At 41.3% G+C, this 26,710-nt stretch overlaps 2 protein-coding genes across 5 annotated transcripts in view; one reads left to right on the forward strand and one right to left on the reverse strand.

Moving 5' to 3' along the window:
* Utp15 (UTP15 small subunit processome component) overlaps positions 1–13,300 on the reverse strand; it is a 15,797-nt gene extending 2,497 nt beyond the window's left edge. Inside the window, exons 1-12 of the mRNA XM_021180147.2 lie at positions 13,177–13,300; positions 10,693–10,864; positions 9,212–9,304; positions 8,943–9,127; positions 7,689–7,867; positions 6,957–7,082; positions 4,781–4,916; positions 3,348–3,432; positions 2,430–2,579; positions 1,611–1,712; positions 457–590; positions 244–302 (exon numbers count right to left, since the gene is read on the reverse strand). Coding sequence (XP_021035806.1) covers positions 244–302; positions 457–590; positions 1,611–1,712; positions 2,430–2,579; positions 3,348–3,432; positions 4,781–4,916; positions 6,957–7,082; positions 7,689–7,867; positions 8,943–9,127; positions 9,212–9,304; positions 10,693–10,782 — 1,339 coding nt within the window. The 5' untranslated portion in view covers positions 10,783–10,864; positions 13,177–13,300. The remainder of the gene's footprint in view (positions 1–243; positions 303–456; positions 591–1,610; positions 1,713–2,429; positions 2,580–3,347; positions 3,433–4,780; positions 4,917–6,956; positions 7,083–7,688; positions 7,868–8,942; positions 9,128–9,211; positions 9,305–10,692; positions 10,865–13,176) is intronic.
* Positions 13,301–13,379: 79 nt separating this feature from the next.
* On the forward strand, positions 13,380–26,080 carry Ankra2 (ankyrin repeat family A member 2). 4 transcript variants are annotated; one of them, XM_021180727.1, is made up of 9 exons: positions 13,380–13,782; positions 16,493–16,872; positions 17,692–17,850; positions 19,860–19,925; positions 22,477–22,574; positions 23,019–23,144; positions 23,573–23,639; positions 24,118–24,198; positions 25,250–26,080. In XM_021180727.1, the coding sequence occupies exons 2-9, from the start codon at positions 16,587–16,589 to the stop codon at positions 25,294–25,296; spliced, it is 930 nt and encodes a 309-aa protein (XP_021036386.1). In that variant the 5' UTR covers positions 13,380–13,782; positions 16,493–16,586; the 3' UTR covers positions 25,297–26,080. The 4 variants fall into 4 exon arrangements, with proteins under 4 accessions (XP_021036386.1, XP_021036385.1, XP_021036388.1 ...); XM_021180726.1 differs by lacking the exon at positions 25,250–26,080 and adding an exon at positions 24,707–25,248; XM_021180725.2 differs by lacking the exon at positions 25,250–26,080 and adding an exon at positions 24,686–25,230 and having other exon boundaries at positions 13,498–13,782.
* Positions 26,081–26,710: the final 630 nt, after the last annotated feature.

Below are 26,710 nucleotides of genomic sequence, written 5' to 3' on the forward strand. Positions count from 1 at the left end.
CTGTCAACTCAAATCTGCTACCTAACATCTTACCTCATTGTATTTGTATCTATCTCTCTGTCTTTTTTTTTTCAGGTCTTTTTTTTTTTTTTTTTTTTTTAAATTTTATTATTTCTTTCTTTATTTATTTGTTTTAAGGTGCTGAAGCTCAAACTCAGGGGCCTGGACATAGGACTGCTCTGCCCCCAAGCTCTCCAGTCCCAACTGCTCACGTTGAAACGCCTATGGTTCACAGCTACTTACCAATGATGATCTCAGCAGCATTAATCAAAACAGGGGCGAACCTCGGCTGAGACAGATTCCTGCAGAGCAAAACTTCTTTTTAATGACTCTTGTAAGCCTCACAAAAAGAAACAACAAACCCCTCAAACAAACATGACCTGCTCCACCGGAAGGGCAAACAAAGACGGGTGTCTCTCACTGGGCAGTAACAGAGGACCTAAGCCACAAACATACCTTATCAAAAAGTTAAGGACCTGGGTAATCTCCTTCTCGTCCCGACCTGCAAGAGCGTTGGCAAGGACGCCTCTCCGATTCAGTTCCTTTATGATGGAAACTGTAACCTCAGGGGTCTTTATCACACATTTAGGCTAGAAAAATGTTCACAGTCAGTACATCCGAAAGGACAGACAGACAAAGATCATTAGCTGCAGTGAACGCCAAGCTCATCTTCACAATCCCAAGCCATGGTAATCATAAGCCATCACTAATGGATCCCCCACATGTCCTAGCCCCATGTTTCTGACAGAGCTCACACTGCAGCCTTAGCTGAACTTGAATTTCACTACATAGCCCAGCTTAACCTCAACTTGTGATCTGCCTGCCTCAGCCTCCCAAGTGCTAGGATAGGAGGGAGGCAAGAGCCTCAACAGCGGAGGCTACAATGATTACTTCAATGCTCCTCAGTAGTTAGGCTCAGCAGCACACACTTAGAATCCCAGTGCTAGGAGGCACAGAGGGTCCTAGGGGCTCACTGGCCAGCCAATCCAGCTACCTGGTTAGCTCCAATCCAGTAACAGACCCCTACCTTGGATATTTTTTATTTTTATTTTTTATCATAAGCAGAGTTCATCTGCAAAGAGGGAACTTCAGTTAAAAACTACCTCCATTATACCAGCCTATGGACAAGTCTATGGGGCATTTCCTTGATGTAGGGGCCCAGCCCACTTGGGTGGTGCCACCCGGGGAGGTGGCTCTGGGCTGTACAAGCAAGCTGAGCAAGCCACTGGGAGGAAGCCAGTAAGCAGTATTCCTCCGTGTCTACCTCAGCTCCTGCCCTGACTTCCAACTCCATAATGGATTACAAACTATAATATGTAAATTATAATATTTACAATGTAAGTATTATATACTTACATATACAGACAATTAGGTATAAATTATGTATGATTATATAATTAAGTATATATATATATATATATATATATATATACTAATAAAATATATAAACGATCTATAACAGCTGTAAGCTGAAACCCCTTCCATCCCCAAGTTGCTCTGGCCATGGTCTTCGCACAGCAACAGAAAGCAAACTAAGAGGGACTAAATACATGCCCACTGCAAACACGATTTAAAAACAAGTGAAAACTATCCCTCCCTTCCTCCCTCACCTCCAGGACTCTGTCGAGGGCCTGTGAGACCCGAAAACTTTTCAGATCCTTGTCGTACCCCTCTAGGTGCTTCTTTGCTGGCCTACTGACCATGATGTCATCCTGCATGAGAGAGCAGAGTTTACAGAGAAAGACAGTTAGTATCTACACAGCTCCATTAAAAACAGATGTCTCCATAATAAAGTGAGACATTTTAAAGTCAGGATGCTTTTACACTGCAGCATAAATAATGTTCCTATGCTCATAAGCTAAGTGGTATACTTTGCCATGTTAACATGTTTATACTTATGATTTTTAGCGTATACATATCCAAATGGCTCTATTCTGAGCAAAATTACTGAAAGAAATAAGTAGAAAGAAGGAAACACAGACAGATAAAATTTGAATAAGGCAGGCAGTATGACTGCATATAAAGAGAAATGAAAACAAGCCAGAGAGACCAAGATCTAATCTTCATCCCTCTAATGAACTCCTGGGTCAGTGAAACTTTACAACTCAGCCCTCTGCAACACCACGGAGACATTACAGCTTTGTGACATTTAGAGGACCAAATAAATCGATGAGTGGGTGACAGATACTATTTTGAAGATGAGAAAGTACTTTACTATTGCCATGACTCAAGGTATTAAATAAGCAGTCCCGTTCCCCACTATTCTTCAACCATGTCCATCATCTGGAACCAACTTTGATGGGGCAAGAAGCAAAGTAAATGTACGTATTAGGTGAATCCTATTTTACAGTAAATTCCAGGAACAGGTGGACTTGACCCTTCTAAGAAATGTCGCATTTTAAAAATGATTTTTAAAAGCACATAATCACCCGTTGCTTCAAGTAGTTTTTCCCTTTGATAAAGGTTCGATACGCAGGCCTCCTTCGCCTCGGAAGAGACGCATTCTTTGCTTCAGACTTCCGGTGTTTAACACTCAGTATTCCGTTGGTCATTCCCACAACTATCGTCTCATCTTGATGCTGATGGTAATCAGAAAAATCAATCTACTTTAACCAACATTTTATAGTACATTTAACTCAAAACAGCACTTACATCATGTCTGCTACTTACCTTATTACCCACAGTTCCACTCAATGCAAACACACTCCTAACAGTGATCTATCCAAACTGTTATAGCAAAGTCACTGTTTCCTCCAGGATACCACTTTAAGGAGAGACCTTCCTATCCTTACACAGCACTGCCAGTGAAGTGCGATGAGAACCTTAATGCTGGCGGATATGTTAATAAGATGCTAGTGGCATCTTGACAAGTTTCAAAGTAGTTTTCTATATTCTCTGAATAAAAAAAGGACCCTCTAATGGCACGACTTTCCTAAGCTGGCTCCCACAATACCTTCTCTTTACTGTTCCGCTCTGGGTTGAGACTTCCTTATAACATATTCAGCATCCTCTCGCGCAAACGTCAAACATGCCTCCAGTGAGCCTGACGGTGACCACTCTGCAGCCCCTCCCTCCCCTCCCCACCGTTTCTGAAGCCTTCTCAGGGGTTGCAGCACCCTGCACTTGCTGAAGAAAGAGCTACAGCTTCCTAGCCCAGCCAAGGTGCTACCATCACAGCAGTCAGCACCACCTCATAGGAACCACTCAGTTACCAAGAAATGATATGCATCAACTGTCTTGATGCAAACAAGCTAACTTAAAGCCAAAGGTAGAGCCCAGAAACTCCATTTTACTCTTACTTCATAGGCAAGGTTTGTAACATTTTGAAACGAGCTGAAATCACTTACAGAAAGTGCCAGACTCAAGATTGAAGCTGCGTAGTCAAAGCTGTGGACGACTTTGTAGGAAGTGGTGCTGTAGACTTTCACTTTCCTGGGAGAGAGAAAGCTGGGAGGTCACCTCAGAAACGCATTCGAGTAAAATACACAGTCTCTGCTTAGCAAACTGTATGAATACTAAATTTTACACTGTCCACAGAAGACACTGACATAGTGCTAATTACAAAGTACTTCATCACCAAGCTCCCTGAAAACTGTTTGAATAAAGACTGATTATACACTTATAAAATGAAGAGTGACCCTGTGTCATCGAAAAATGAGACAGAGGCGAGAAAACAAAGGATGGGTGAGCAGACAGTGAGCCCCCAACAGGGTCCCCAGCTCAGCCCTCCACTGGGCACAGCAGCAGCAGCCCTGGCTTCCACCCCTGCACGGCAATAGCATTGCAAGTCTTTTCTTAGGGCCAGGGAAGAAATGGCAGCCTGCAGACAAAATAACCAATAAAAAAGTAAGTCCTACAACCCTGCGGACACCAGCTACGTGTGGCTACTGAACCTTGACATGTAGCTAAAGAAAACGGGTACATTTCAGCTATGCAAGCTCTTATAAAATATTATTATATTATGGCATACATTTTAGAAAAATATTCACTTCCAGTATGTTACAAAGTAGTCAGATTAAGTGTCGAACTAACAATCCATGTATGATAACTTTTACTTTTATGTTAGATAATGGAGTACATAAAATATGTTACTTAAAAGCAATGTTTAATTTTTAACCTCCTTTAGCGTGGCTACTAATCATTTAAAATCACACATGCAGCCTGTGCTACGGGCTTACACGACAACGCAGTTTTAGAACATCAAAAGTAGAATCCTAACTTGGCTATTTCGATGCTGCAGATGGCACTCAGGGCTTAAGCAGGTAGGTAAGCACTGTAGCTCCCCAAGCAATGGCCTCTGTGCTCCAAACATCCACTGAAAACCATAGTGCTTGCACCGCTTCATGCGAGAAATATTTGTATGAGCTTTTATTATTTTTACTTTGTTTTTGTTTTTGACATGGGACTTTCTGGGGATAAAATTATTTCTGGGGAAAAATAAGTAGTTGTATGTAAATATAGAAGGCCAAACTATTTTCTTTTTTTTTTTTCTTGGTTTTTCCAGACAGGGTTTCTCTGTGTAGCCCTGGCTGTCCTGGAACTCACTTTGTAGACCAGGCTGGCCTTGAACTCAGAAATCCACCTGCCTCTGCCTCCCGAGTGCTGGGATTAAAGGTGTGCACCACCACGCCCGGCTCGAGGCCAAACTATTTTCAAAGCAATAGATTTTTATCCTCTATGAAAACCATTAGAACATCTTTTATCACAAATATTGCTAAAATAACTCAATTTCTCAAGTAGTAAATGCTAACAACAATGAACAAGAAAACTAAAACGCTACCTATCCAGTGAGCCGGAGAGTAACCTCTGTCCAGAGCTGCTCAGACACAAACATGTCACAGTCTTGTGATGATTTTTCAAAGACACAAGCAGCTGTCCTCCTTTTAACATGTCCCAGACTTTAACATAGCGGCCTCCTGTGGAGAGAAACAAGCAGTAGGTTGATATCCTGCCTGTCCGCTCAGAACGATGGGGATCTAAGACGCACTTCCCTCTGGAGCTCCCTCGGGTGGGCACTGAGCAGCAGCTAGCACTGTCTGTGGTGCTTAGGAGCCCTGACTCACAGAAATGTTACCATGACTACGTTACTGCTTATTTTAAGCACAGCAAAACAAATAGGAAACTGGAAATATTTTTTAAAGAAGAGTCGAACAAGTTCCCTGAAAGAAATGCTGAGCCTGCCAGACGGCTCAGCAGGTAAAGGCACTTCCCTAACAAGCCTGGAGACCCGACTTTAATCCTGGGATCCACACGGCAGCACACAGCTGGCACCTCAAAGCTGCCTTTGAACTCCACCAGGTACATAGTAATAAAACAGATTAATAAAAATAAACGTAAGGAGCCGGGCGTGGTGGCGCACGCCTTTAATCCCAGCACTCGGGAGGCAGAGGCAGGCGGATTTCTGAGTTCGAGGCCAGCCTGGTCTACAAAGTGAGTTCCAGGACAGCCAGAGCTATACAGAGAAACCCTGTCTCGAAAAACCAAAAAAAAAAAAAAATAATAAAATAAACGTAAGGAATACTGTACAGCTATGGAAATGATGTAGATACTATTTCCGAAAAATGTTATGAACTCCCACAAAGCAAAAAGACTTCCCAGTAATTTTACTCTAAGAATCAGAAAGATCCTTAGTAGGTGACTCAATCCTCTGATTTCAAAGAATATATTAATAGGAGCTAGAGAAATGGCTCAGCAGCTACAAGCACTTGCTGATCTTACACAGGACCTGGGTTCAGTTCCCAGCATCCATATGGTACCTCACAGCCATTCATACATCCAGTTCCAGGGAATCTGACGCCCTCTCCTGAGCTACGAGGGCACTGCATGCTGTGGTACATAGGCAGACCATCTATGCATATAAAATAAACTAATTGTTTTCAAGAAAACACCAAGTGGAAGTGGGATAGGACAGCGTGCGTGGGGAGAAGGGGTTCTCAGCTGCCCAGCTGGAGACCCTGGGCTAGCACTCAGCTCGAAATGCCAACCTTCCCGTTAGAATGTGACAATTAATGAGAACAATCAGTTTGCAGCTACTCATCTAAGACAATTCCTCCCCCTCAGGGCACAGGGGTGCTAAGGGGCTGCTCAAGGTCACACAAGTAGCTGCGGTGACAGAGGAGAGCAGTGTACAGATCTCCATTCTTCCCCATTCAACTTGGTTTTGTTTCCACTTCTTAAAACAGTAAGAAAAAGAGTTATGTCTGATAATGACATAAAAAAGAATTTTAAGTTAAAACAGGTACCAGAAAATGTATAAAAGATTTTTTTTAAAGAAGAAACATAAAGCTATATAGTGCCAGGTGAATACATTTTCTGATATCAACACTTTTGCTTTAGTGACAAATAATAAATTATGATTATAAAATTCACTTTGGTAAACATAGTCAAACCCCTTTTGACTACAGTTTGATGGAAGTGTATCAAGGCCTATTTAATTCTACATTGTATCCTCTCCAGCACACGTGCTGTTAACTAGACAGGAACTTGTCAAGTGACACAGGAAAGGAGACCAGCATGACTCTACATCAGGGGGAAGGCTGCCAAAGCTACAGATTTCTTCGTTCGAATAACAGAAGTAGGCTTCTGGGGTCACATGGGACACGCACCTAATCTATCAAGTTCTCACACTCCAGGGCTTCAGGCCTGCCACTCACAGTGCTGCCTTGGACAAACTAGTCGATGTTTTGTTCATTTATTTAATTGTAAAACAGAACACTAACCACCTAGGAGGACTGTCTAAGGCATTAGAGCTGACACGTGAACAACAGCCCAGTGTCAGTCAGTGGACGTCAGATACAGTAAATGACAACTACTGGCCCAACCTGCCTACCAATGGAACAAGACCTTACAATGTAACTCAGGTGCACACCAATAATTTACAAAAGGCGACTGATGAGGAGAAGGCTAGTCTATTTGAGAGCAACAGTAGTGGTGCAAGCTGTTCTGAGAAGCAGTACCTGCAGACACCAGAAGCCCTCCTGAGGGGAAAAGCAGGACACTCTCCACTGGCTGCCCATGCTCCACACAGAGAACAGTCTTACTTGTCCGAGCATCGAATATCTTCACAGTATGATCATATGATCCTGAAATGCCAATGTTTGTATTATGTAAATTTTGTTCTTTAAAACAATAAAAAGTTTGTCTATCTACTCATTAAGATCAAAAGGAGAAAAAAAACTGCATGAGATTTTTTGAAAACACGCATTTCCAAACCTTCTGCTAGTATTGTTTCTGCAGCACCGTATAATACTACACAGAATTTAACTGCCTCTGACCTTCAGACTCCTGCCACCATGACACCATCTGAGAATCTAGACAGGCACCTCCACAAACTTAGCTGTGCCTACTACACAGATCACAATGCCATGGCTGCTACAGCTGCTCTCTGATAACCAGGTACCATGGGCTCACTACAACCTGACATCTATGATTCTTTCAAGATTCCCTGAAGCTATTCCCAAACACATTTAGAGGAAAACACAACCTACTATCAAGAGAAGAAAAAAATAAAAAATAGCAGACTTTATTCAAACCTTTATTACTTTATGATTTATGAGGCTGAGAATACATACATTCTAGGCTAGGCTAGTGCTCTACCACTAATGGACACCCCCAGCTCCATTAACAAGCATTTAAGCCCCTCTACTCCAAGAGAATTTACAGCAATGAAGTAGAAATACATCACCAACCTGTTACAAAAAGGTCTGGGTTCAGTTTGCTAGCACAGCTGCACCTCACGTAATCAGAATGTTCTTTGAACGTCAGAATTTCTTTAGAGTTTGGAATATCCCATAATTTAACAGTATAGTCATCAGCTCCAGAGACCACATGATATTTGTCAGCTGTAAAATCTACTGTATGAACTGCTCTGAAAGATCAAAAGTCAACAGATTACAAACCAAGGGGAAAGCTACGGTTGACATCTTCTAACATAAAATGGTCCTTCACAGATTTAAAAAAAGATCTCTGAGGTTCAAGCCAGCGAGATGACTCACTGAGTGAAGTCATCTCTGGGACCTCACTGGTAAAAGGAGAGAATCAACTCCTGAATATTGTCCTCTAACCTCTACACGCACGCCATGGCCGTGCATACACCCGAATATACACATACAAGAAGTAAATACATAAATCAACTGCAGAAAACAGAAAGTGTCTGTGCAAGAAAAAGTACAAGAAATGGAAAAACCTTTAGAACAGGTGTCTGTCCTGAAGGCAAACTCTGGAATGCAACACAATGTTACTATTAGATTAGCAAGAATATTAAGTAACTGCCTTGCATTATATTTTCTAGAATGCTAGTAACTGATGAAATTAAGTTCTAAACGTTGCAACAAAGGTAATGTTCGAAGTTTTCATTTACTTATTTTATGTGCATGGGGGTCTGTGCACTCCGTGCATGCCTGGTGCCCTTGTGCCTACAGATGGTTGTGAACATCCTGGGAGAGCTGGGAACTACACCTTTTGCACTTAACCACTGAGCCATCTCTCCAGCTCAGCAAAAGTACTTTTTAAAAACATAAACAAAGAGCTCTTTCAGAAGACTTGCCATAGAGTAGACTCTCATTTAAAAAGTTTCTGTTTTGAGAGTTTCAATGATGGGTACAAACATCCTGACAGTTTGCAATAAAAATAAAAAACAAAAACAAACAAACAGAAAACCACTTTGATATTTTACACCAGTAGCAGTTTCAGCAATGACTTTAGTAACCCTGAAACTAAAGTTAGAACACTGAATTCATCTAGGGGGAAATATCACAAATCAAAACACACAATTCTAGCGGTCACAAGCTCTATGAACTGCATGGTAGAACTAGGGTTCAGTTCTTTGTGAACAAGAAGAAATAAAAAGTACACATCGATAGAATCTTCACACAAGTAATATGTGTTTATAAAAAGGATTCAGAAAAACAACACACATCACAAAACCAAACAAAGACACTTACTTTGTGTGGCCTTCAAACTGCCTGAGGGGAGCCCTCCCACTTATATCAAAAAGTTGAACTACACCATCTTCACTGCCAGCAACAAGCAACTGACCATCCTGTCGAAAAGTCGCACAATATGCTGTGTCCTTAAAACGGGAAAAGGTTTTTACAGGCTCTTGAGAGTACCGGCCATAAATGTGGATCTGTAAGATAAAATCCAGGATTTCACTAGATGGCTCAACAGAAAATCCTGTAATGAGACCAAAGATATAAACCTTTGTACTTACTCTCGAAGAAGCTGTGACCGCATAGTTATATGGAAGCTGAGGAGAAAAGTCTACTTTGGACACTGCACCAAATTCCTTAATCTGAACAGGGGTCTTAATTAAAAAAAAGAGAGAGAGAGAGTATTGGCCAAGTTAAAAAGGCAAGCCATACGCCATTTCCTACAGAGCAGTTCCTTTAGTTCTTAGTAATAGTTAGTACACTGTAACTACATAGAAATATGAGGGAAAGAGAAAGAGAGAAGCAAAACTCAGCCTGATGCCCCTCCCCTAGACGATCCCTGCTGACAATACAAAAATGCGCAGTTGGAAAGCCAAAGCTGCTGACTGTACTCTGAATCCCAACAAGAAAAAGAGCTAAGCCCACACCAGCATCATTTACCATGACTCTAAGTTAATAAAAGATGATCAGACCAAGTAAACAGGTCTACACCATTTTTACAGCTACTAACCCACTTTATTGCTACATACAAGCAATACATTTACCATCCATTTTTATAAAGATATATTATAATTTAACTGAGCCAATTCACATCTAATGGGCTTATTTTTCAAGAATTCCAATATTACATTGAATAATTCAACAAACACTCCTATATGTCTTAGCAAATTCTTGAGAAGGTATGTTTTGTTTCAAGCTATGAGTACAAAACCAAAAGCAATGTTTTTTAAAAAAAACGTTGCCAATTACTGTCGTTTCCCTCCCTCAATTTTTTTCATTTATGCCACTATAACAGAACAACCCGTCATCTAAACCGTTATCTTATTTGGTTTTATGTTATGCTCTTTGTTAAAATTTCATGTGTGTATCTGCTTGTCTAAACGTGCACTGGTGTGAAATGCCTGCTGAGGCCAAAAAAGGTACTGGATCCTCCAGGACTGGAGTTAAAGTAGCCAAGGATGACCCTGCACTTATCATCCTGCCTCACCTCCCAAGTGTGGGGATCACAGGCATACACCACCAGACAGGTTTGTGCAAGGCTGGAGACTGAACTCAGCGCCTCATGCAACCAGACAAGCACTCGCCAACTGAGCTACATCCGTTTGAATTGGTGACTAACGCTCAGGCTCTTCTTAGGTTTTTAATGTCTGATGAGATACCATTTTCTACAAACTTCCTAATCCCAAATTTTTTCTATCTTCTAGGTTTTCAATATATATTTAAAAGTCACTGCAAGCATCACTAGGAGGTACAGAGAAGCTAATTTCAGAGTAGAAAAGGCAAGAAAGTCCCCTTGCATATAAGATTCAAGTTTTATCGTTTCATTTGCCATTATATACATGTTCTGTGTTAAGCAGCTGCATGGTCAAAATAATTAAGTGGTATGGACTTTGACATGAAACGCTAAGAAAAATGAGGTAACGACTATCCACCCACACTATTGTTTTAGTTAGCGGCTCTGCCAGCGTGAGCTGGAGACACTGACATAAATGGGTAAGAATTGTTCAAATGCCCTCCTCCCTCATTTCCTCTCATACTTTACCTTATAGTTGTTCCAGTACAGAGTGTCTTGGGTGATTTTCTCACCAAGTACAGGATAAGTTTGAATCGCTACAGGTTTATAGCCAGCCATGGTTTCATATAAGTGCACTGTTATCCAAAGGTCAGGAGTCTGGAACTAATTTCACAATAACTTCAGTGACTCTGCCTCAGGCCTGGAAAAAGAACAAATTTTAAAGCACAGATTGTTTATAAGCTTTCCTATGTAAGTATGATTTTCATTCTACTTTCTTTCAAAAGGCTGTGTGGGACTTTATAGACTAATGACCAATAAACCATCCCATTGAAATCATGGAAGATACACTTGAAGCATAGAGATCTGGTGTACCATACTGCCTCATATATATATATATATGTATATATATATATATACATATATATATATATATACACACACACACATATACATATACATATATACATACATACATATATATACATATATACATATATGTATATATGTGTATATATATGTATATGTATATATACATTTACATATATACACACAAATACATACATACACACACACATATATATATATAATACATACACACACATATATACATACACACACATATATTAATACATACACACACATATATATACATACATACACACATATATATAACACACACATATATATAATACATACATACACACACATATATATACATACATACACACATATATATAATACATACACACACATATATAATACATACATACATACACACACATATATATAATACATACACACATATATATAATACACACACACACATATATCATATATATATATATATATATATACATACACACACACACACACACATATATATATATATATATATATATATATATATACATACACACACATGCTGCATATGTATGTCCTTAAACCTCCCACACCAGGCTGCAATGCTTGAGAGTAAATAAGACTTAGCCTTCCAGTAGCTGAAACCAGAAAAGCATGCAGGGCTGGAACATTCACTTTCTTGTCAAAGGAAAGAATACAGAACTAGAAACACAACAGACTTGACCTGACTTCCTAAAAGACAAAAGAAGCAAGAAGAAAGGAAAACAAAGTTAATCTTTAAGTGTAGAGGCTTAAGATGAAATTAGAGCTAATGTGCTGGCATAAGACATAAAATTGAACGTGAAAGGTTCAAACTGTAGGAAAGAAAACCTAAACAGAGGAAACTTAAAGTGACAGAAGAAGAAAAAAAAAAAGAAGGAGAAGAAGAATCTAAGTTCTTAACACGAGAAGCATTCAACTGAAGACAGTCGGGAGTATCAGATGGACGATTCCAGCGAAGATACTCTGTCTACTCTGAAAAGCCTGCACAGCCAACATCAGCAGCACCAAAGCAATCAGTGTGACTTATTCTAATTGCTATTTTGATTGAAGCAGAGCAAACCAAGGTTCATTCACTTCACACTCACTTTTGCTTTAACATACCAGAAATGCCCTTTCTCTATGTACTTCCTATTTAAGGTCAGCACAGGAAATCATTCTGTCCCTCTGAAATCCCTCTCTGCCTTCCAACAGGTGTTCTCAAACACTATCAAGGGTAAATATTTTAGGTTTGGCCAACCAACAGACAAAGCAGAAGATATTCTATTGTTAATGACATAGCAAGAAAAATTTTCACTAATACTCACTAACACATTTGTTGTTGTTGAAAGGAAATACAATTCTTTGAGGTCAAGGGCTATTTCATTTAGTTTCAAGCCAAATCACTGTACATAAGACAGTATGTTTATCTGCAAAAACCATTATTGGCTCACTAGATAAAACAAAAACAGGCACCGAAATAGATCTGTCCCAGGAATAGTACCTCTTAAGTCTATTTTTCAAGAAATGAAAAGGTTTTCGAGGAAAGAAGTGAGAAGTAGCGCTGGCTTGCTAAGTTACACAAATGAAGAACAGCATTGGCGGGGACGTGCAAGGGAAGACAGCGCAAGCAGCGAGATGCTATGAAAACGAATGTTAGGAAAATCACTGGACCAAGTCAGGACCTAAGAAACTGGGATTCACGGAATAACAGGCATTACGACAACACAAGCTGTGATCAAATAAACCCTGTAGAGTACTGAGAACATGTAAGAGGGAGATGTTTAATTCTACCTGAACATAATGTCATTTCAGCGGGGTCTCTAAGCATAACGTGGCACGATGGGCACAAAAGAAGGAGAGCGGAGTGCGGAGAGAGGAATACCCAGCCACCCTCAAATCACTAAAACAGAATTCTGTCCTTGACCTTGGAGAAGAGATTGCTCCAGGGACTGACAGCGGTGGCTAGGAGAGCGACTACAGAGGAGCAAAGCCTGGGTCAAAATTAAATCGCAGAGGCAGGTAAGTTCAGTGATCTCCCGGGGAAGCCCCAGAACAGACGTCCAGCATGTCAGAGATCACAGTGAGGACTGAGCAGAGCCTGGGCCGCCACCGGGAGCCGCTATCGCCTACCTCCGCGGGGCCCCGAGGGTCCACCGAGGCACCCCGATCCCCAGGACGACTCCCCAGACTTCGCCAGCTCCCTACAGCAGACCGCTCTGCAGCACTCGCTCAAAATCACGCGGACAGTCCAGGAGCCGGAAACGCGGAGGCGCAGAGGCGCGTCGCGGGAAGATGACGCGCGGCGCAGGCGCAGGAGGCTTACGACCCAACGAACTACAAGAAAGCGCCCTAGTGGGCGGGGCCCTGGGCGGGGCCCCGGGCCTCTCTCCAGTGACCCGGAACTGGGGCGACCCATGGTTCTCCGAGAGGATGGGCTACGGGGCGCTAGGGAAGCAAGAAGCGATCCCTGGGAGTCGTCTCGCCTTCACCGAACGCTCTGGGCTTTTTCCAGAGGAGATAAAAGATAGGAAGTGACGTCTGGGCCCAAAGCAGGCCCAGGGCTCGGGACCGATCAGCAGCTAGGCCAGGCCAGAGCCACTCTCCCGCTGCGCTCAGGGCGCGTGTACCACCCGCCTGACCAGCCTCTGTCCCCGGATCCGCTCGCCGCGTCGGAGCGGGAGCGGGTGTCACCCCGCGGCCGTAGAGCGGGAACGCCCGCCCGGACACCTGTCGCCCGTGAGACGCCTTTCGTTTTTTATAGCACCTTTGCCCCCACTGTAGGACAATTTCAAGAATTAGGAAGAACCCGAAGCCTCTGCGATTAGCTTCCATTGGGGACTGTGCCCCCTGCGTGCATTATACTCACCCTTCCCGGGCGTCTGGCTGGCGAGCCTACCCACCATTTCTTTCTTAACTCTTTCTCACCATCTCTGTCATTTCGTTTTCTCCCTCCCTTGTGCTTCAAGTCTTGGCGAATCAACAGTCTTTGCTTATCTCTGTAATCCAGTCTAGATTAACCGTTCCCTTTTCCTTTCCTGTTCTCCGGTCGAAGACTAGTAATTCCGTCTATTGAAACCTATTGTTCTATAGGGGTCCGCAAAGAGGTGACTATTTTAATCCCATTTTAGGAAGGATTGAGTCTCGGGAAACTCATGATTTGCGTGTCTAGCACATCGAATTAGTTGGTGTTGAGAATAAATTATCAGACCCAATTAGAAAATATGGGGAAGAAACTGTAAAAAAAAAATCGTTCAAATTAAGATCAGAAAATACCTATGAGGCACTAGGTAGGTTTTGTGTGCGGTGGCTCCTAAGAGTGATCTTAAACCAGGTGAGGGAGGTGGTACACACCTTTAATCCCAGCACTCTGGAGTCAGAGTCGAGGCTACAATTATTTTGTAAGACCTCGTGTCAAAAGAAAAGAGATCTCCATCTGGCAGGTTTTTTTCCCCCTTTAATGGGAGCTTGAAAGGAAGTTTTCAAGAGAATAGCACTCGACATCCCCTGGGAGAACTGGGGAGGAGAGGGGATGGAGTTGCGGCTCAACCCACAGGTGCCTAGAAATTGTTCTTTCCTTAGAAACAGTTCCCATTGAGCACTATAAACTAACTTTCTGTTCCTGTGGCCTTCTGACAAAATGTAACAACTTTGTTATGTGCTACTTTGTGTGACTGTGGTGTCTTCATGTCTCTCCTGGAAGTTTTGTATTCTTGTATTGCTGCTTACTTACTGACCTCAGCGATGGAGTTGATAGAGCAACATATGTTTCTCAGGATTCAGGAGCTTTCTTTTTCCACTGAGATGAATGTTACTCACCCATTCTACTCAGAAGGCCGTGATAAGGACCAGTGGTTTTTTAAAAGAAGTTTTCGAGATAAAGTATCTCTATTAAGTAGCTCTAACTGTCCTAGAACTTACTGTGTAGACCAGGCTGACCTCAAACTCCCAGAGATGTGCCTGCCTCTGCCTTCCAAGGGCAGAGCTTAAAGGTGTGTGCCCCTCACACCTGGCTTGTGTAATGTTTCTTGTGTGTATGTTTTCAGGGCATGACTATTTAGTATTGCATGACCAGTTGCTGAGCTCCTCCTTTCTGGGGAGGACTATTTCTCCTGCTCTCTAGTGCTCCACCATAGTCAGCAGGATCAGTCTTTTGAAATGGTTTGAAAGTGCTGCAGTGGTCATACAGTACGGATGCATTTCTCTCTTAATTCCAGGCAGTTCTGATCATCACACACTCAGTTCCCTTTCAAGGTGTCCAAAGGGGCAATATGCTGTCAAATGACAAAAATTCACTGGATCTTCAGTTCTTCCTGTTTCAAGTGACTGTGTATTTGGGACTGTCACATATCCTGTGACACCAATCCATATAATCTACATATTTCTCATCAAAACTTACAACAAGTTGCTTATGCTTACTCTGAACAAACACTGATAAATATACTTTTAATTCTTAAAAAAAATACATTTTGTAGGGCCAGGGAGGTGCCTCAGTAGGTAAAGCCACTTGCTGCCAAGCCTGATGACTTGAGTTCAGTTCCTGAGACACACATAATAGATGGGAAACCCCAGATCCTGAAATTTATCATCCTCTACATGCATGCTGTGGCCCATGTGTGCCTATATATATGCGAACAAAATAGATAAGTGTAATAGCTCATTTTTAAAACAAGTCTGTAAAGTGCTTCACTGTCTGAATCATGGGTATGATAGTAAACAGTGCTGGTCAACCTGGCTACAAGTTGGTTATACCTCAGCTCAAATTGAGAAGACTTACAGAAATGGCATTTTAAAAAATGAATCTCACCGGGCAATGGTGAGATTCACTTTTAAAACAAAAAACAAAAAAAATTAATCTCAAATAATGGCCTACTGTCTTAGCATAAAAGTTTATTTTCTTTGGTAGCCTGATCTTTAGATATTTGGCACTAGTAAACTATAGAAGGGGAGAAACTAACTGAAATGTGTTTGGACAGTGTTGGAGGTGTGCTGTGTTCCCTGCATCCTTTCCCAGGACATAAGCAGCAGCATCCCTTTTTGTCTGTTTTTTTTTTTTTTTTTTTTTTTGTTTTTTGAGACAGGGTTTCTCTGTATAGCCCTGGCTGTCCTGAAACTCACTTTGTAGACCAGGCTGGCCTCGAACTCAGAAATCCGCCTGCCTCTGCCTCCCGAGTGCTGGGATTAAAGGCGTGCACCACCACACCCGGTGTGCATCCCTTTTTACACAGAACACTCTGTCAGGCTCAGCAACTTGTACACACCATACAGCTAATAAGCAAATGGCAAAGCCTCAGTTCACAGGCAGATCCCCTACCTCTGAATATCCTGTGCATCCTGTTATGTTAGGAGGCTTGCAAGAGTAGTGTTTGGGTGTGTAGTTAAAATGATTGCGTATATACATTTATATAAGTTACATACTACCATAAATTTTCTAATTTTTTCCTTTCAGATATTTTAATATCCCAATTCCAGGAAAATACTGGATAACACCCTTGAGAAAAAAAACCAAGAAATCATGAAAAAGTGTTTTAATTATTAAAGCCATGGCTACATCTGCAAATCTGGACATTGGGGCCCAGCTGATCGTGGAAGAGTGTCCCAGCAGCTATATCTCTGGGATGCCAGACATCAAGCTAGAGCACCAGCTGGACCCAAACCCAGATGAAGGAGCAGCCCAGGGTGTCGCCATGGGGATGAAATTCATATTGCCAAACCGATTTGATATGAACGTGTGTTCTCGATTCGTGAAGTCCTTAAATGAAGAGGATAGTAAAAATATTCAAGATCAAGTGAACTCTGACCTGGAGGTGGCGTCTGTCTTGTTTAAAGGTTGAAAGTTATGGTACAACTCCCTCCGCTCACTTCCGTTTGGCTGACTCCATTCTGTTTCCCTTGAATCAGGAGATGCAGAGTTGAGGAAAAGCTTGAAAGTCATCTTTTCAAAGGATTTTCTAGAATCTCACAGACACCCATATTAAATTTCTGTTGCTTTTTTAAAAATACCCCTTGTCTAAGCCAGGTGTAGTAACACATACCTTTAGTTAGTCCCAGCACTTGAGAGGCAGAGGCAGGTGAGTTCAAGGCTAGCCTAATCTGTTAGTGAGTTCCAGACCATCCAGGGATTCATAGTGAAACCCTATCTATCTATCTATCTATCTAAATAAATAAATAAAATCCTCATCTGATCTTTATTTATAATTTCCCTAAGAAAGTTGTATCTTTTTTTTTAATTAGGTATTTTCCTCATTTACATTTCCAATGCTATCCCCAAAAAAGTTGTATCTTTTTAAATGATAGAAAAATATTTCTTTTCTTTGTCAAAACTAGTTTAATATTTCCTGTTTCATGACTAATTTACATCAACTTCTAATACTGTAATTCAATGATCTGTCAGCATGCTATAGTTACTTTGTAATGATCTATTGAATATTAAATCTAATAGATCAAGATAAATAATTTTCTTTATAGTGCTTACACTACAGCCTATAAGTCTATAAGTTTAGACTTATATAATTAATAAATTAACATCCCCTGATAAGCCCTTGTGAACTGAAGCTGTTAAACCTCATATATTATTTCATGTGAACATTAACACGTTTTTTTATACTGCTCTGTCATTAAAATACTATTCTAATTTGTTTTATTTAGCTGAGTGCAATATCCATACCTCTCCTTCTCCTGGAATTCAAGTAAGGCATGTCTACACACCATCTACAACAAAACATTTCTCACCCATAAAACAGTCAACTACTTTAACCAACAAGCACAGGGGAAACGAGGTCTCTACCACACCTCTGTTAGCAAATTGTAAGTATGCCTTAGAATGTATCGAAATACTGTGTAAATAACTAATGCCATTCAAATCAGGGGTTTGTATTTGAAATCTTAGTTTCAGTAAATAAATATTCTAGCTTTAAAAGCTTAAGTGATACATTAATTCTATTAATAAGTTGAAGCTTTTTCATGTGTTGTTCTATGTTTGAAAATTTGTTATATCTCTATGTCTCTATGAGAACATATACAGTTTAAAATATTATTAAAACCTTTATAGTTTTGCCAAAAAGAAGTGAGTTACTGTGATTTTTTTAACAAATTAAGGTATCAGTGCTTTTGTGTTCTTCTAGTTTAATGTTTTACTTATATAGGAACGTAATTGTAAATAAAGACTTACGTATTAGTTCACTGATCAAGAAATGGCTTTGTAGTAAAAGATATATAATCCTACGGAAACATTTCATTAGCATATACTTTAAACATGAAGTCACCCTTTAAAAAACTTTGCTTGTAAAGTCATTCTATAGGATATAACATTTCTCTGCCTGAGCTAACAGATATTCGGTGAAGCATGAGTATTTGAGTGAGAGCTAACCAGCTAACAATTAGATGACAGTAACTGCATTTGAAACTCTAATGTCTCTGTAGTCTAAAGCCTGGTGATATCTCAGTCTCTACTTTAGAGATCTTAAATCCCTCCAGATTGCAGACTGCACACAGCAGCAGGGGAGCCAGGAAGCATTCTAGTTCTACCTACAGGCCATTTCTAGTTTACTTAAATGTGTGTGCCTCCACATAACGCTGAAGTGTTATAACCCAGTCATAACACTGACGGCAATATTAGTTAAAGGTGCAGCTCACAGAGGTTGATTCATAGTATTCCAACTGTAGAACTTCTCTGCTGGAAAAGATAAATACAAAACTAGAGACTGTTCCCCCACCGGACGTAGTGGCGCACGCCTTTAATCCCAGCACTTGAGAGGCAGAGGCAGGCGGATTTCTGAGTTCAAGGCCAGCCTGGTCTACAAAGTGAGTTCCAGGATAGCCAGGGCTTTACAGAGAAACCCTGTCTCGAAAAACAAAAACAAAAACAAAAAAAAAAAGAGACTGTTCCCCTATGTTACAAATAAAAATGTTTAGACAGCTAGCCAGTGTTTAACATGCTAACTAGCCTCAGCTGACCTTCTGCTCATAAATGTCCTCTCACCAGCCAAGGCAGTCACACCTATACTCCCAGAGCTGGGGACACCAAGGCAAGGTGATAAGGAGCTTGAGCTATCCAGGCTACAGAATGAGACTGTCTTTAAAATTAAACCTAACCCCTCAAAAAAAGAGAAAATCCGGTAAGGCTAGATTTCTATAGATGAACTCATTCCTAGTGTTATGAAAGCCCATCCAACCTCAGAATAAACGTATTTAGGGGACTGGAGAGCTGGCTCAGCGGTTAAGAGCACTGGCTGCTCTTCTGGAAGACAGGAGTTGGATTCTCAGCTCTTACGTGGTGGCTGTCAACACCTCCACCCATCTTATGGCCTCAATGGGCATACATTTTAAAAAATACGTGTATTTAAAGTTTAAAAGGCTGGCAATGTCTGCATATCCCTGTAGCTTCAGCTACTCAGAAAGGTGAGGAGGGAGGATTGCTTGAGCTTACGTGACCAACTTTGGGGCTGGGCAACATGGTGAGACCCTCTCAGGAAAAACAAGTTAGATCTTCAGTGGAGTCACTAAGAAACCAAAAGGATGCTGTTGTGTTGTTTTGGACTGCCTTCAAACACTTGGAACCAGAGGTAGCATTTTAAAAATCAAGTACCTAAATCACTCTTTAGGATAAATTTCGCCCAAAAATAATAATTTGCAGGAGTCACATTATCTATCATGAGTCAGTTCTCAGAGAATATGACCTGTGATATTAGGATACTTTGTTAGGCTTAAATGGTAAGATGGTGGGGTTTGTCTTGGAAAAGAAACTGGTTTCACCATAGGACGAGAGTTGTGTGACCCATAAGATGCATGTGAAGAATTTTATCATATTGTTTCAGCTCTGTCTGTTCACCAGTTGGCAGCCCAGGGAGAGATGCTCTACCTGGCTACTCGTATTGAACAAGGTAATACCCTAGTTTTAAGTATTATATTTGAATTTATTAGAATTGTTATTGTTTTATTTTTGTATAGGAGACTGTAAAGACAAAAGAAGTTGTATAGTCTCACCAAACACATAACCCAATGGGTAGCAAAGAAGGAAATTTTTAAGTAATATAAACTATAAAATTTGGGGCTTTAGGGTGGCTCTGAGGTTAAGAACACTGGCTATTCTTCCAAAGGACCCAATCTAGTTCCCAGCACCCAGAGGACAGCCAAGCCTGTCTGTAACACCACATCTAGGAGATTCAATGCCCTCGTTCTAACCTCCAAGGGTACCAGGCTCACATGTAGTGTGCATATATACACACAGGTACAACACCCATACACACATTTTTTTGTAAATATGTTTTGCCTGTCTCACTATGTTGTCCAAATTGGCCTCAACCCCACTGTCCACCTGCCTCAGCCTTCCGAGTGCTGAGATTACAAGTGTATATCTCTACAATCCAGCTAGTTCATACTTCTTCACTAAAATGCATACTATGTACTATGATTTCTATTTGTTTTTTTTTTGTTTTTTGTTTTTTTGAGACAGGGTTTCTCTGTGTAGCCCTGGCTGTCCTGGAACTCACTTTGTAGACCAGGCTGGCCTTGAACTCAGAAATCCGCCTGCCTCTGCCTCCCGAGTGCTGGGATTAAAGGCGTGCGCCACCCTGCCCGGTTTTTCTATTTGTTTTTAACTATGCATCGGTTGATTACAAATGTTTGCTGACCGTCTTAGCATTCTTTATAAATGTATTTATTGAGTAAATTTTCACCAGTAGAATCCAAGTCACAAACTAGATGACTTTTGTCCTGCAGAGGGAGGGTCCAGTTAGGTCTTCAGCTATGCTAAGCCAATGCCTAGAGCTACGCCTGTACCTCTGGCTTCTTGTTTTAGCATTTTAACCAGATGACTGGCCTCAAATCAGTGTTAGAGTTACAGTTTCCCCAATAGACACAGTGATATTTAAATTCTTAGTAATTTGTGGGTTAAAATGGTACCTCACAGTAATTTTGTTGATATGTTTAGATTATAATCCCTTTGAGTTTCTTTTTTTTTTAAAGATTTATTTATTTATTATATGTAAGTACACTGTAGCTGCCTTCAGACACTCCAGAAGAGGACTCCAGATCTCATTACAGATGGTTGTGAGCCACCATGTGGTTGCTGGGAATTGAACTCAGGACCTTTGGAAAAGCAGTCAGTGCTCTTAACTGCTGAGCCATCTCTCCAGCCCCCCGAGTTTCTTTTTTCTAAACTATCAATAATATATTTATGTCATATGAACTCCACAATGAAGCTGACCTCTATTGTTTCATGCATATAGTTTTCCACAGTTTATTCTTTTTGTATGACCTCTTTAGATTTTTAATCATGAATTTTTGTCCTTTGTGACTTTGGAGTTTTACATCCTGCTTAGAAAAGATTCTCCACTCTAGGATTATAAAGAAACCACCCATTCTTATGCTAGACTTCCGTGATTTCCTTCTTTATAGTCTTTGATGCATGTGAAATACTTTTTTAGTATAATAAAGAGTAAGACACCTGTTTTACTTTAAAGTTGGCGTCCCAATGTTGTCTGCTGATTCCAGGGAGCATGATCCAAGAGTCTGGTTTTTGTGAGACTTAGTTATATTTCTGCTGATATGTGTAGATATTTGGGGCTAGAGAGATGACTCAGAAACTAAGATCTGATGCTGCTCTCGCAGAGGACCTGAGTTCAGTTTCTAGTCTCTGCATTAGGTGGCTTACACCCCTCCAGAACTCCAGGGGTACCTGATACCTCTTGTTTTGACAGCCCCTGCACTTGCATGCACCCATACTCCCAACAGACACATAATTTAAAAATATAAATAATTTTTTGAAAAGTAGAAATTTCATGTTCAGCCTCCCAAGTAAGTGTAGAAGGGAAGCTGTGCAATGTTTAACTATTAGGCTACATTTAGGGAATAAAAATGAAGTTGGAAGTGGAATTGTGTGGCACTGGTTCAGATCATCCAGTCTTGATATTTCATATTATACTAGGGACTGCATGGACGAAGGAAACTCACAGGCAGCAGTGCTAGCTAGAGCCGAGGACGGCCTTTGTGAGATGCTGAGGTTCTTAAGTACACATTCAGGTGATGCCAAGGCTCTCATTTTGTTGTGATCTTCCTATCTTGTATTGAGATGAGTTTGCTACTAATCTGTGTTGAGCAGAAATTAAGTCACTTGCCCAGCACCAAACCACTAGAACATGAAAGAGCCAGGATTATATCTTGGGTCTCCTGTCCCTGAGACCAATGCTGACCTAACCTGATTCTGTGTGTGGTATTTGTACTTTAAAGAGTGTGCTCCATGCACCCAGCTTTGTTGCATGGCCCATTTTAACATGTGCAGACTGAAAGTCGCAACAGTACATCCAGACCTCAGCAAACGAAATTCAGCCTGTTGAACTTCACTGAGTCATAAGTTTTTAGAAAGTGTTTTCAAAGTGATATTAATATGTTGTTGTTAACTTAGATCACAAAAAATGCTTTTCTTTCCAATAGAAAATGTTATCAATCACACGGATGAAGAAGGATTTACCCCCCTGATGTGGGCTGCGGCACATGGGCAAATAGCTGTGGTAGAGTTCCTTCTTCAGAATGTAAGGAAAATGCTTAGCCAATGTGCATGTGTGGCTTCCTATGCTCACTTAAGTCTGTAGTGCAGTATTTCTGTCTGTAACCAACTAGACATAAGGATGGAGGGCACAAGAAAAATCCTGTCTAGTAGTCCCTTGGAACCTGGGTCTAGCCGGGAAAGCAATGGAATCCCACGTAAATCAGTGAGAAGCCGTTGCCGTCCAGCCCCTTGCTGACTGGAGGAGGAACAGAAGTAGTGTCAAGGGGTCCTGGTGAAAAGGCTTCTTGGAGGAGCGGGGGGGGGGGGGGGGGGTCTTTCCAGAGTAAAGGAGAATTGGGACTGAGGCAGTTACGTCCTTAGTAACCCTAGAGTGTGGCCTCACCTCAGTGTCAAGCTGTAACCGTATTCACAGACAGTATTCTTGTTTACAACAGCTGAAAATCCTTTCTCTTCATGTCCGAGACAGGGTGCAGATCCCCAGCTTCTAGGAAAAGGTCGAGAAAGTGCCCTGTCATTGGCCTGTAGCAAGGGCTACACAGACATTGTCAAAATGCTGCTTGACTGTGGAGTTGACGTCAATGAATATGACTGGGTGAGTCCACCCTGGAGCGGGCTGAACCTCAGGTGGGAAGTGCTGGCCTGGTGTGCACAGCACATGGAGGTGGACACGGGAGGACTGACGTTCCAGCTCACCCTTGGCTGCTTGGCTATTTCAAGGCCACAGGACTACTTAAAACTCTGCCTCAAAAAAAATTAAACAAATACAATTATTGCAATATTTATAGGATTTAATTTATTTCAGGGAAATATAACCTTTATTAAGGCATTGGAAGAAAAAATTGTACTTATTTAGGATGAGCAAGTTAGTGTCATAAATCCAGTTTCTTCCTGTGATTTAAAAAGTTTTGCACACAATATGAATATTGTTTTAGGCTATTTTTACATGCCCAGGTCCGTAGCAACATTTGAATGACTGTTGCTCACTGAAAATGCTGATGACAGACAATTTTCCTCCTGCAGAACGGAGGGACACCTTTGCTTTACGCTGTCCATGGGAACCACGTGAAGTGCGTAAAGATGCTGTTGGGTAAGCAGGTGAACGTAGTCCTTGTTTGGAAGAAGTCCTGTGATCGTCTTAAGCTGTCCTGTTAAGAAGAGCAAACATATCGTTGGGTTGCATTGCTCTGCTAGCATTTGCCCATGGGTTCCCTTACCACAGGACTGCCCTGGGAGAGGCGGTCCAACACCTCCATCCACCTCTGCACGGGAAGCTTTAGCCCTTTCTGCTCACTTGTGGGGTCACCTTTGACTCCACTGTTGTATTCTCTGTACGCAGTGTCTTCATGTGTACGTTGTGTCTGGTTGTTTATGACGATCAGCTACTGTAGGGATACTTGGGTATCTCCCCTTCAGCCCATGAATGTGAACTCTGTGGATCCCGTGCACTCAGTGCTTTGTAAGAGCATGTTGGCTGAAGCTCTGTCCAAGCATTCACATATGAGCCAGGGGTAGACGGACATTAACGTTTTCATTTTACTTATATAGGTTTTGCTGTTTTGTTACAGAAAATGGAGCTGACCCAACAATTGAAACAGACTCTGGCTATAATTCTATGGACCTAGCTGTAGCTTTGGGCTACAGAGGTGGTGAGTATTTTAGAACTCTCGGGTCATTTTAGGAAAGCATCATATATAGGAATGCCAGTGCTCCAAACCGTTTTCTTTGCTTTCATGCATAAAACACTGTAGTATTCTAACTCCAGACATATGCTTTAATGAAGTGCCAAGTAAACAGACCCCGTAAAGCTAAGGGTGGAGCTCACTTATTGTGCTTTTCCATAAACTCAGTTACTGGAAGAAAAGTGGACAGTATTTGCAAGATTTTCAAAAATGTTTTCATAAAAAAATGATGTAACAGCATTGTACTGTGTAATAAAACCTCAGTGCAGAGAACTCGGGAGCTTGGGCAGCTGCTGAATTAGGAGCAGCCTTAATGTCAAGAGTAACGGTGGCACACTGTCCTCAGGTGACAGTCAGTCCTGATAGAAATAGCTTCGTTGTACAAAATCCCAGGGCTCGGATGAGCTGACGCAGTGACTCTTGTGTGCTTGCTTTTGTGTCTCTGTGTGGTGAGCTTACTCACTTACCCTCGCAGTTCAACAGGCCATCGAGTCCCATCTGCTGAAGCTACTTCAGAACATCAGGGAGTGAGGAGCCTCAGAAAACACCCTCTGCCCTCCCCTCACTCCTTGGTCCTTAATGATAGTTTTGTTTACATGTACATTTTTATAGTTTTGTTTGGGTATACATTTTTATCTCAGTTGCAATATTTGCTGGTTTTTAATGAGTTTTAATAAATATTCCTCTGGATAATTCACTTGTTTATAATAAAATTAATCCTGATGGTTTTTTAAATAAATGTGTTTTACTATATATTAAAATTATTAATTAATGTTTTGTGGCATGTAACCTTTTATGGTACAGGTGGTTGTGAGTCTTTGTATCAAGTAGCACAATTTGACACTTTAAGGAAACTCCACCTTGTTTGTCTTCACTCTTGTATTCACTCTTTGACTTTGCACAGGGCTTACTGTAAGTGTGGGGGGAAATAATGTTCTTGTGGAATTAAAAAGTACAGTGTGATGGTTTACAAAATCATGTCTAAATAAAATACTTTGTCTGTCTGTTTGCATTCTAGCTCTGATTATATGCTTGTCACAGATGTCTTCAGGATTTTCAGTTTAATGTTTCTGTTATGCAAATTGATCAACAAAGATGCCCATCTCTAGAAGTACAATTAGAGTATTTTTCTCTTACAAGTAGGCTTGAGAAGAAAAGTCGTAAAAAAGAAGTGAGCTGCTCTTTAACCCTGCTAGAAGAATGTCATTAACTTGCCTCTTACTAAAATCCAGAAGAGGGAACCATGGACTAGAGAGTAATTTGAAGAACTGTGAGGGTTGACTGAGGTAAATCCATCTGAAAAATGGCCGTTATATCAGTTGTAAACCGTATAACCCCGATCTGGGGAACATGAGGGAAAGAGAAGTAAGGGGAGCAGGGAAGGTGCCCTGGTGCTTGAGCGCGGCTGCTCTTGCAGGAGTGGGGTTTGGTCCCAGCACCTCCATGGCAGCTCACTGATCTGTAACTCCAGTTGTAGAGGACCCAGCAATCTTCTGCATGCATGTGGCGCCCATACAAACATGCAGACCAATACTCATACACGTAAAATTTTAAAACGCTATGTTACAGGTAATGCTGCTCTATGCAAGTGGGTTTTGTCTGACAGGACCACACACTGCAGGGTAGGGTAGGATCTCTACAGTTACTTTGACCAGCAGAGCAGCAATATACTCAAGAGGCAAGAAGGCAGTTCATTCAGTTCAGCATGACTAAGTAGCCAGTGTTGGTTCAAACTTCGAGAGTCTGACCCCAAGTAGTTTATTTTAGGCATATTTAAGCACAGCACAATTTGTTGAAAACTTTCTCGGTGATAATTCAATCCACATGCAAAATAAAGCTTAAGCCATGACTTCAGACTCTTTGTAAAGTACATGTGACATCTTCCATAAAGATGCGTTCTATAGATAGCTACATGTGACACCTTCTGTAGGTTCTATAGATGGACAAGCTCACATACAGGTCTGGAAAAGGAGAAGGATAGTGCAAACTGTCACCAGGCCATTTTATTAACCATGTGTCTTCCCAGCCTCCTAAGTGGATGTATCCCTTCCTTTGAGAGAACAACCCTGTGTGCTTAACATTCCAGCTGCCCCATAGTGCTTGTCTGTGAGCACAGGTTCTCCGCACTTCCTACAATATAGCATAGCCCTTCCACTGATAGAAATCAACACGGTAACCAATGAGAAGTCATTAGATCTGGCACCTTATTACTTGGTAATCAATTGAACTCAGAAAAGCAGCTCCCCTAGACTGAGGGGTGTCAGACTATTGTATATACATCAGCATCGAGTTGGAGGCTGCTTAGCATACCCACAGAGCTTCTCATTCAAGTGCAAAGGCCACTCACTGGCCCAGAGATCTCAGTGTGTGTGGCTCTGGATGGCCTCTTCCTTTTGAGCACAGAAAGAACATGCCTCCTTTGTTAACATTCTTCATCACCAGTCTGGTTTTGTTCAGTTTGTGTAGGCGAGCACATGTT

The sequence above is a fragment of the Mus caroli genome, chromosome 13 (assembly GCF_900094665.2).
Source record: "Mus caroli chromosome 13, CAROLI_EIJ_v1.1, whole genome shotgun sequence".
In the NCBI taxonomy this organism is placed as follows: Eukaryota; Metazoa; Chordata; class Mammalia; order Rodentia; family Muridae; genus Mus; species Mus caroli.

Coding starts and splice junctions, on each gene's coding strand:
- Ankra2 (XM_021180725.2), top strand. CDS start 16,587: ATGGCTACATCTGCAAATCTGGACATTGGGGCCCAGCTGATCGTGGAA. Junction 16,873..17,691: donor GGCGTCTGTCTTGTTTAAAG/GTTGAAAGTTAT, acceptor TGTTTTATTTAG/CTGAGTGCAATATCCATACC. Junction 23,640..24,117: donor GTGCGTAAAGATGCTGTTGG/GTAAGCAGGTGA, acceptor GTTTTGTTACAG/AAAATGGAGCTGACCCAACA.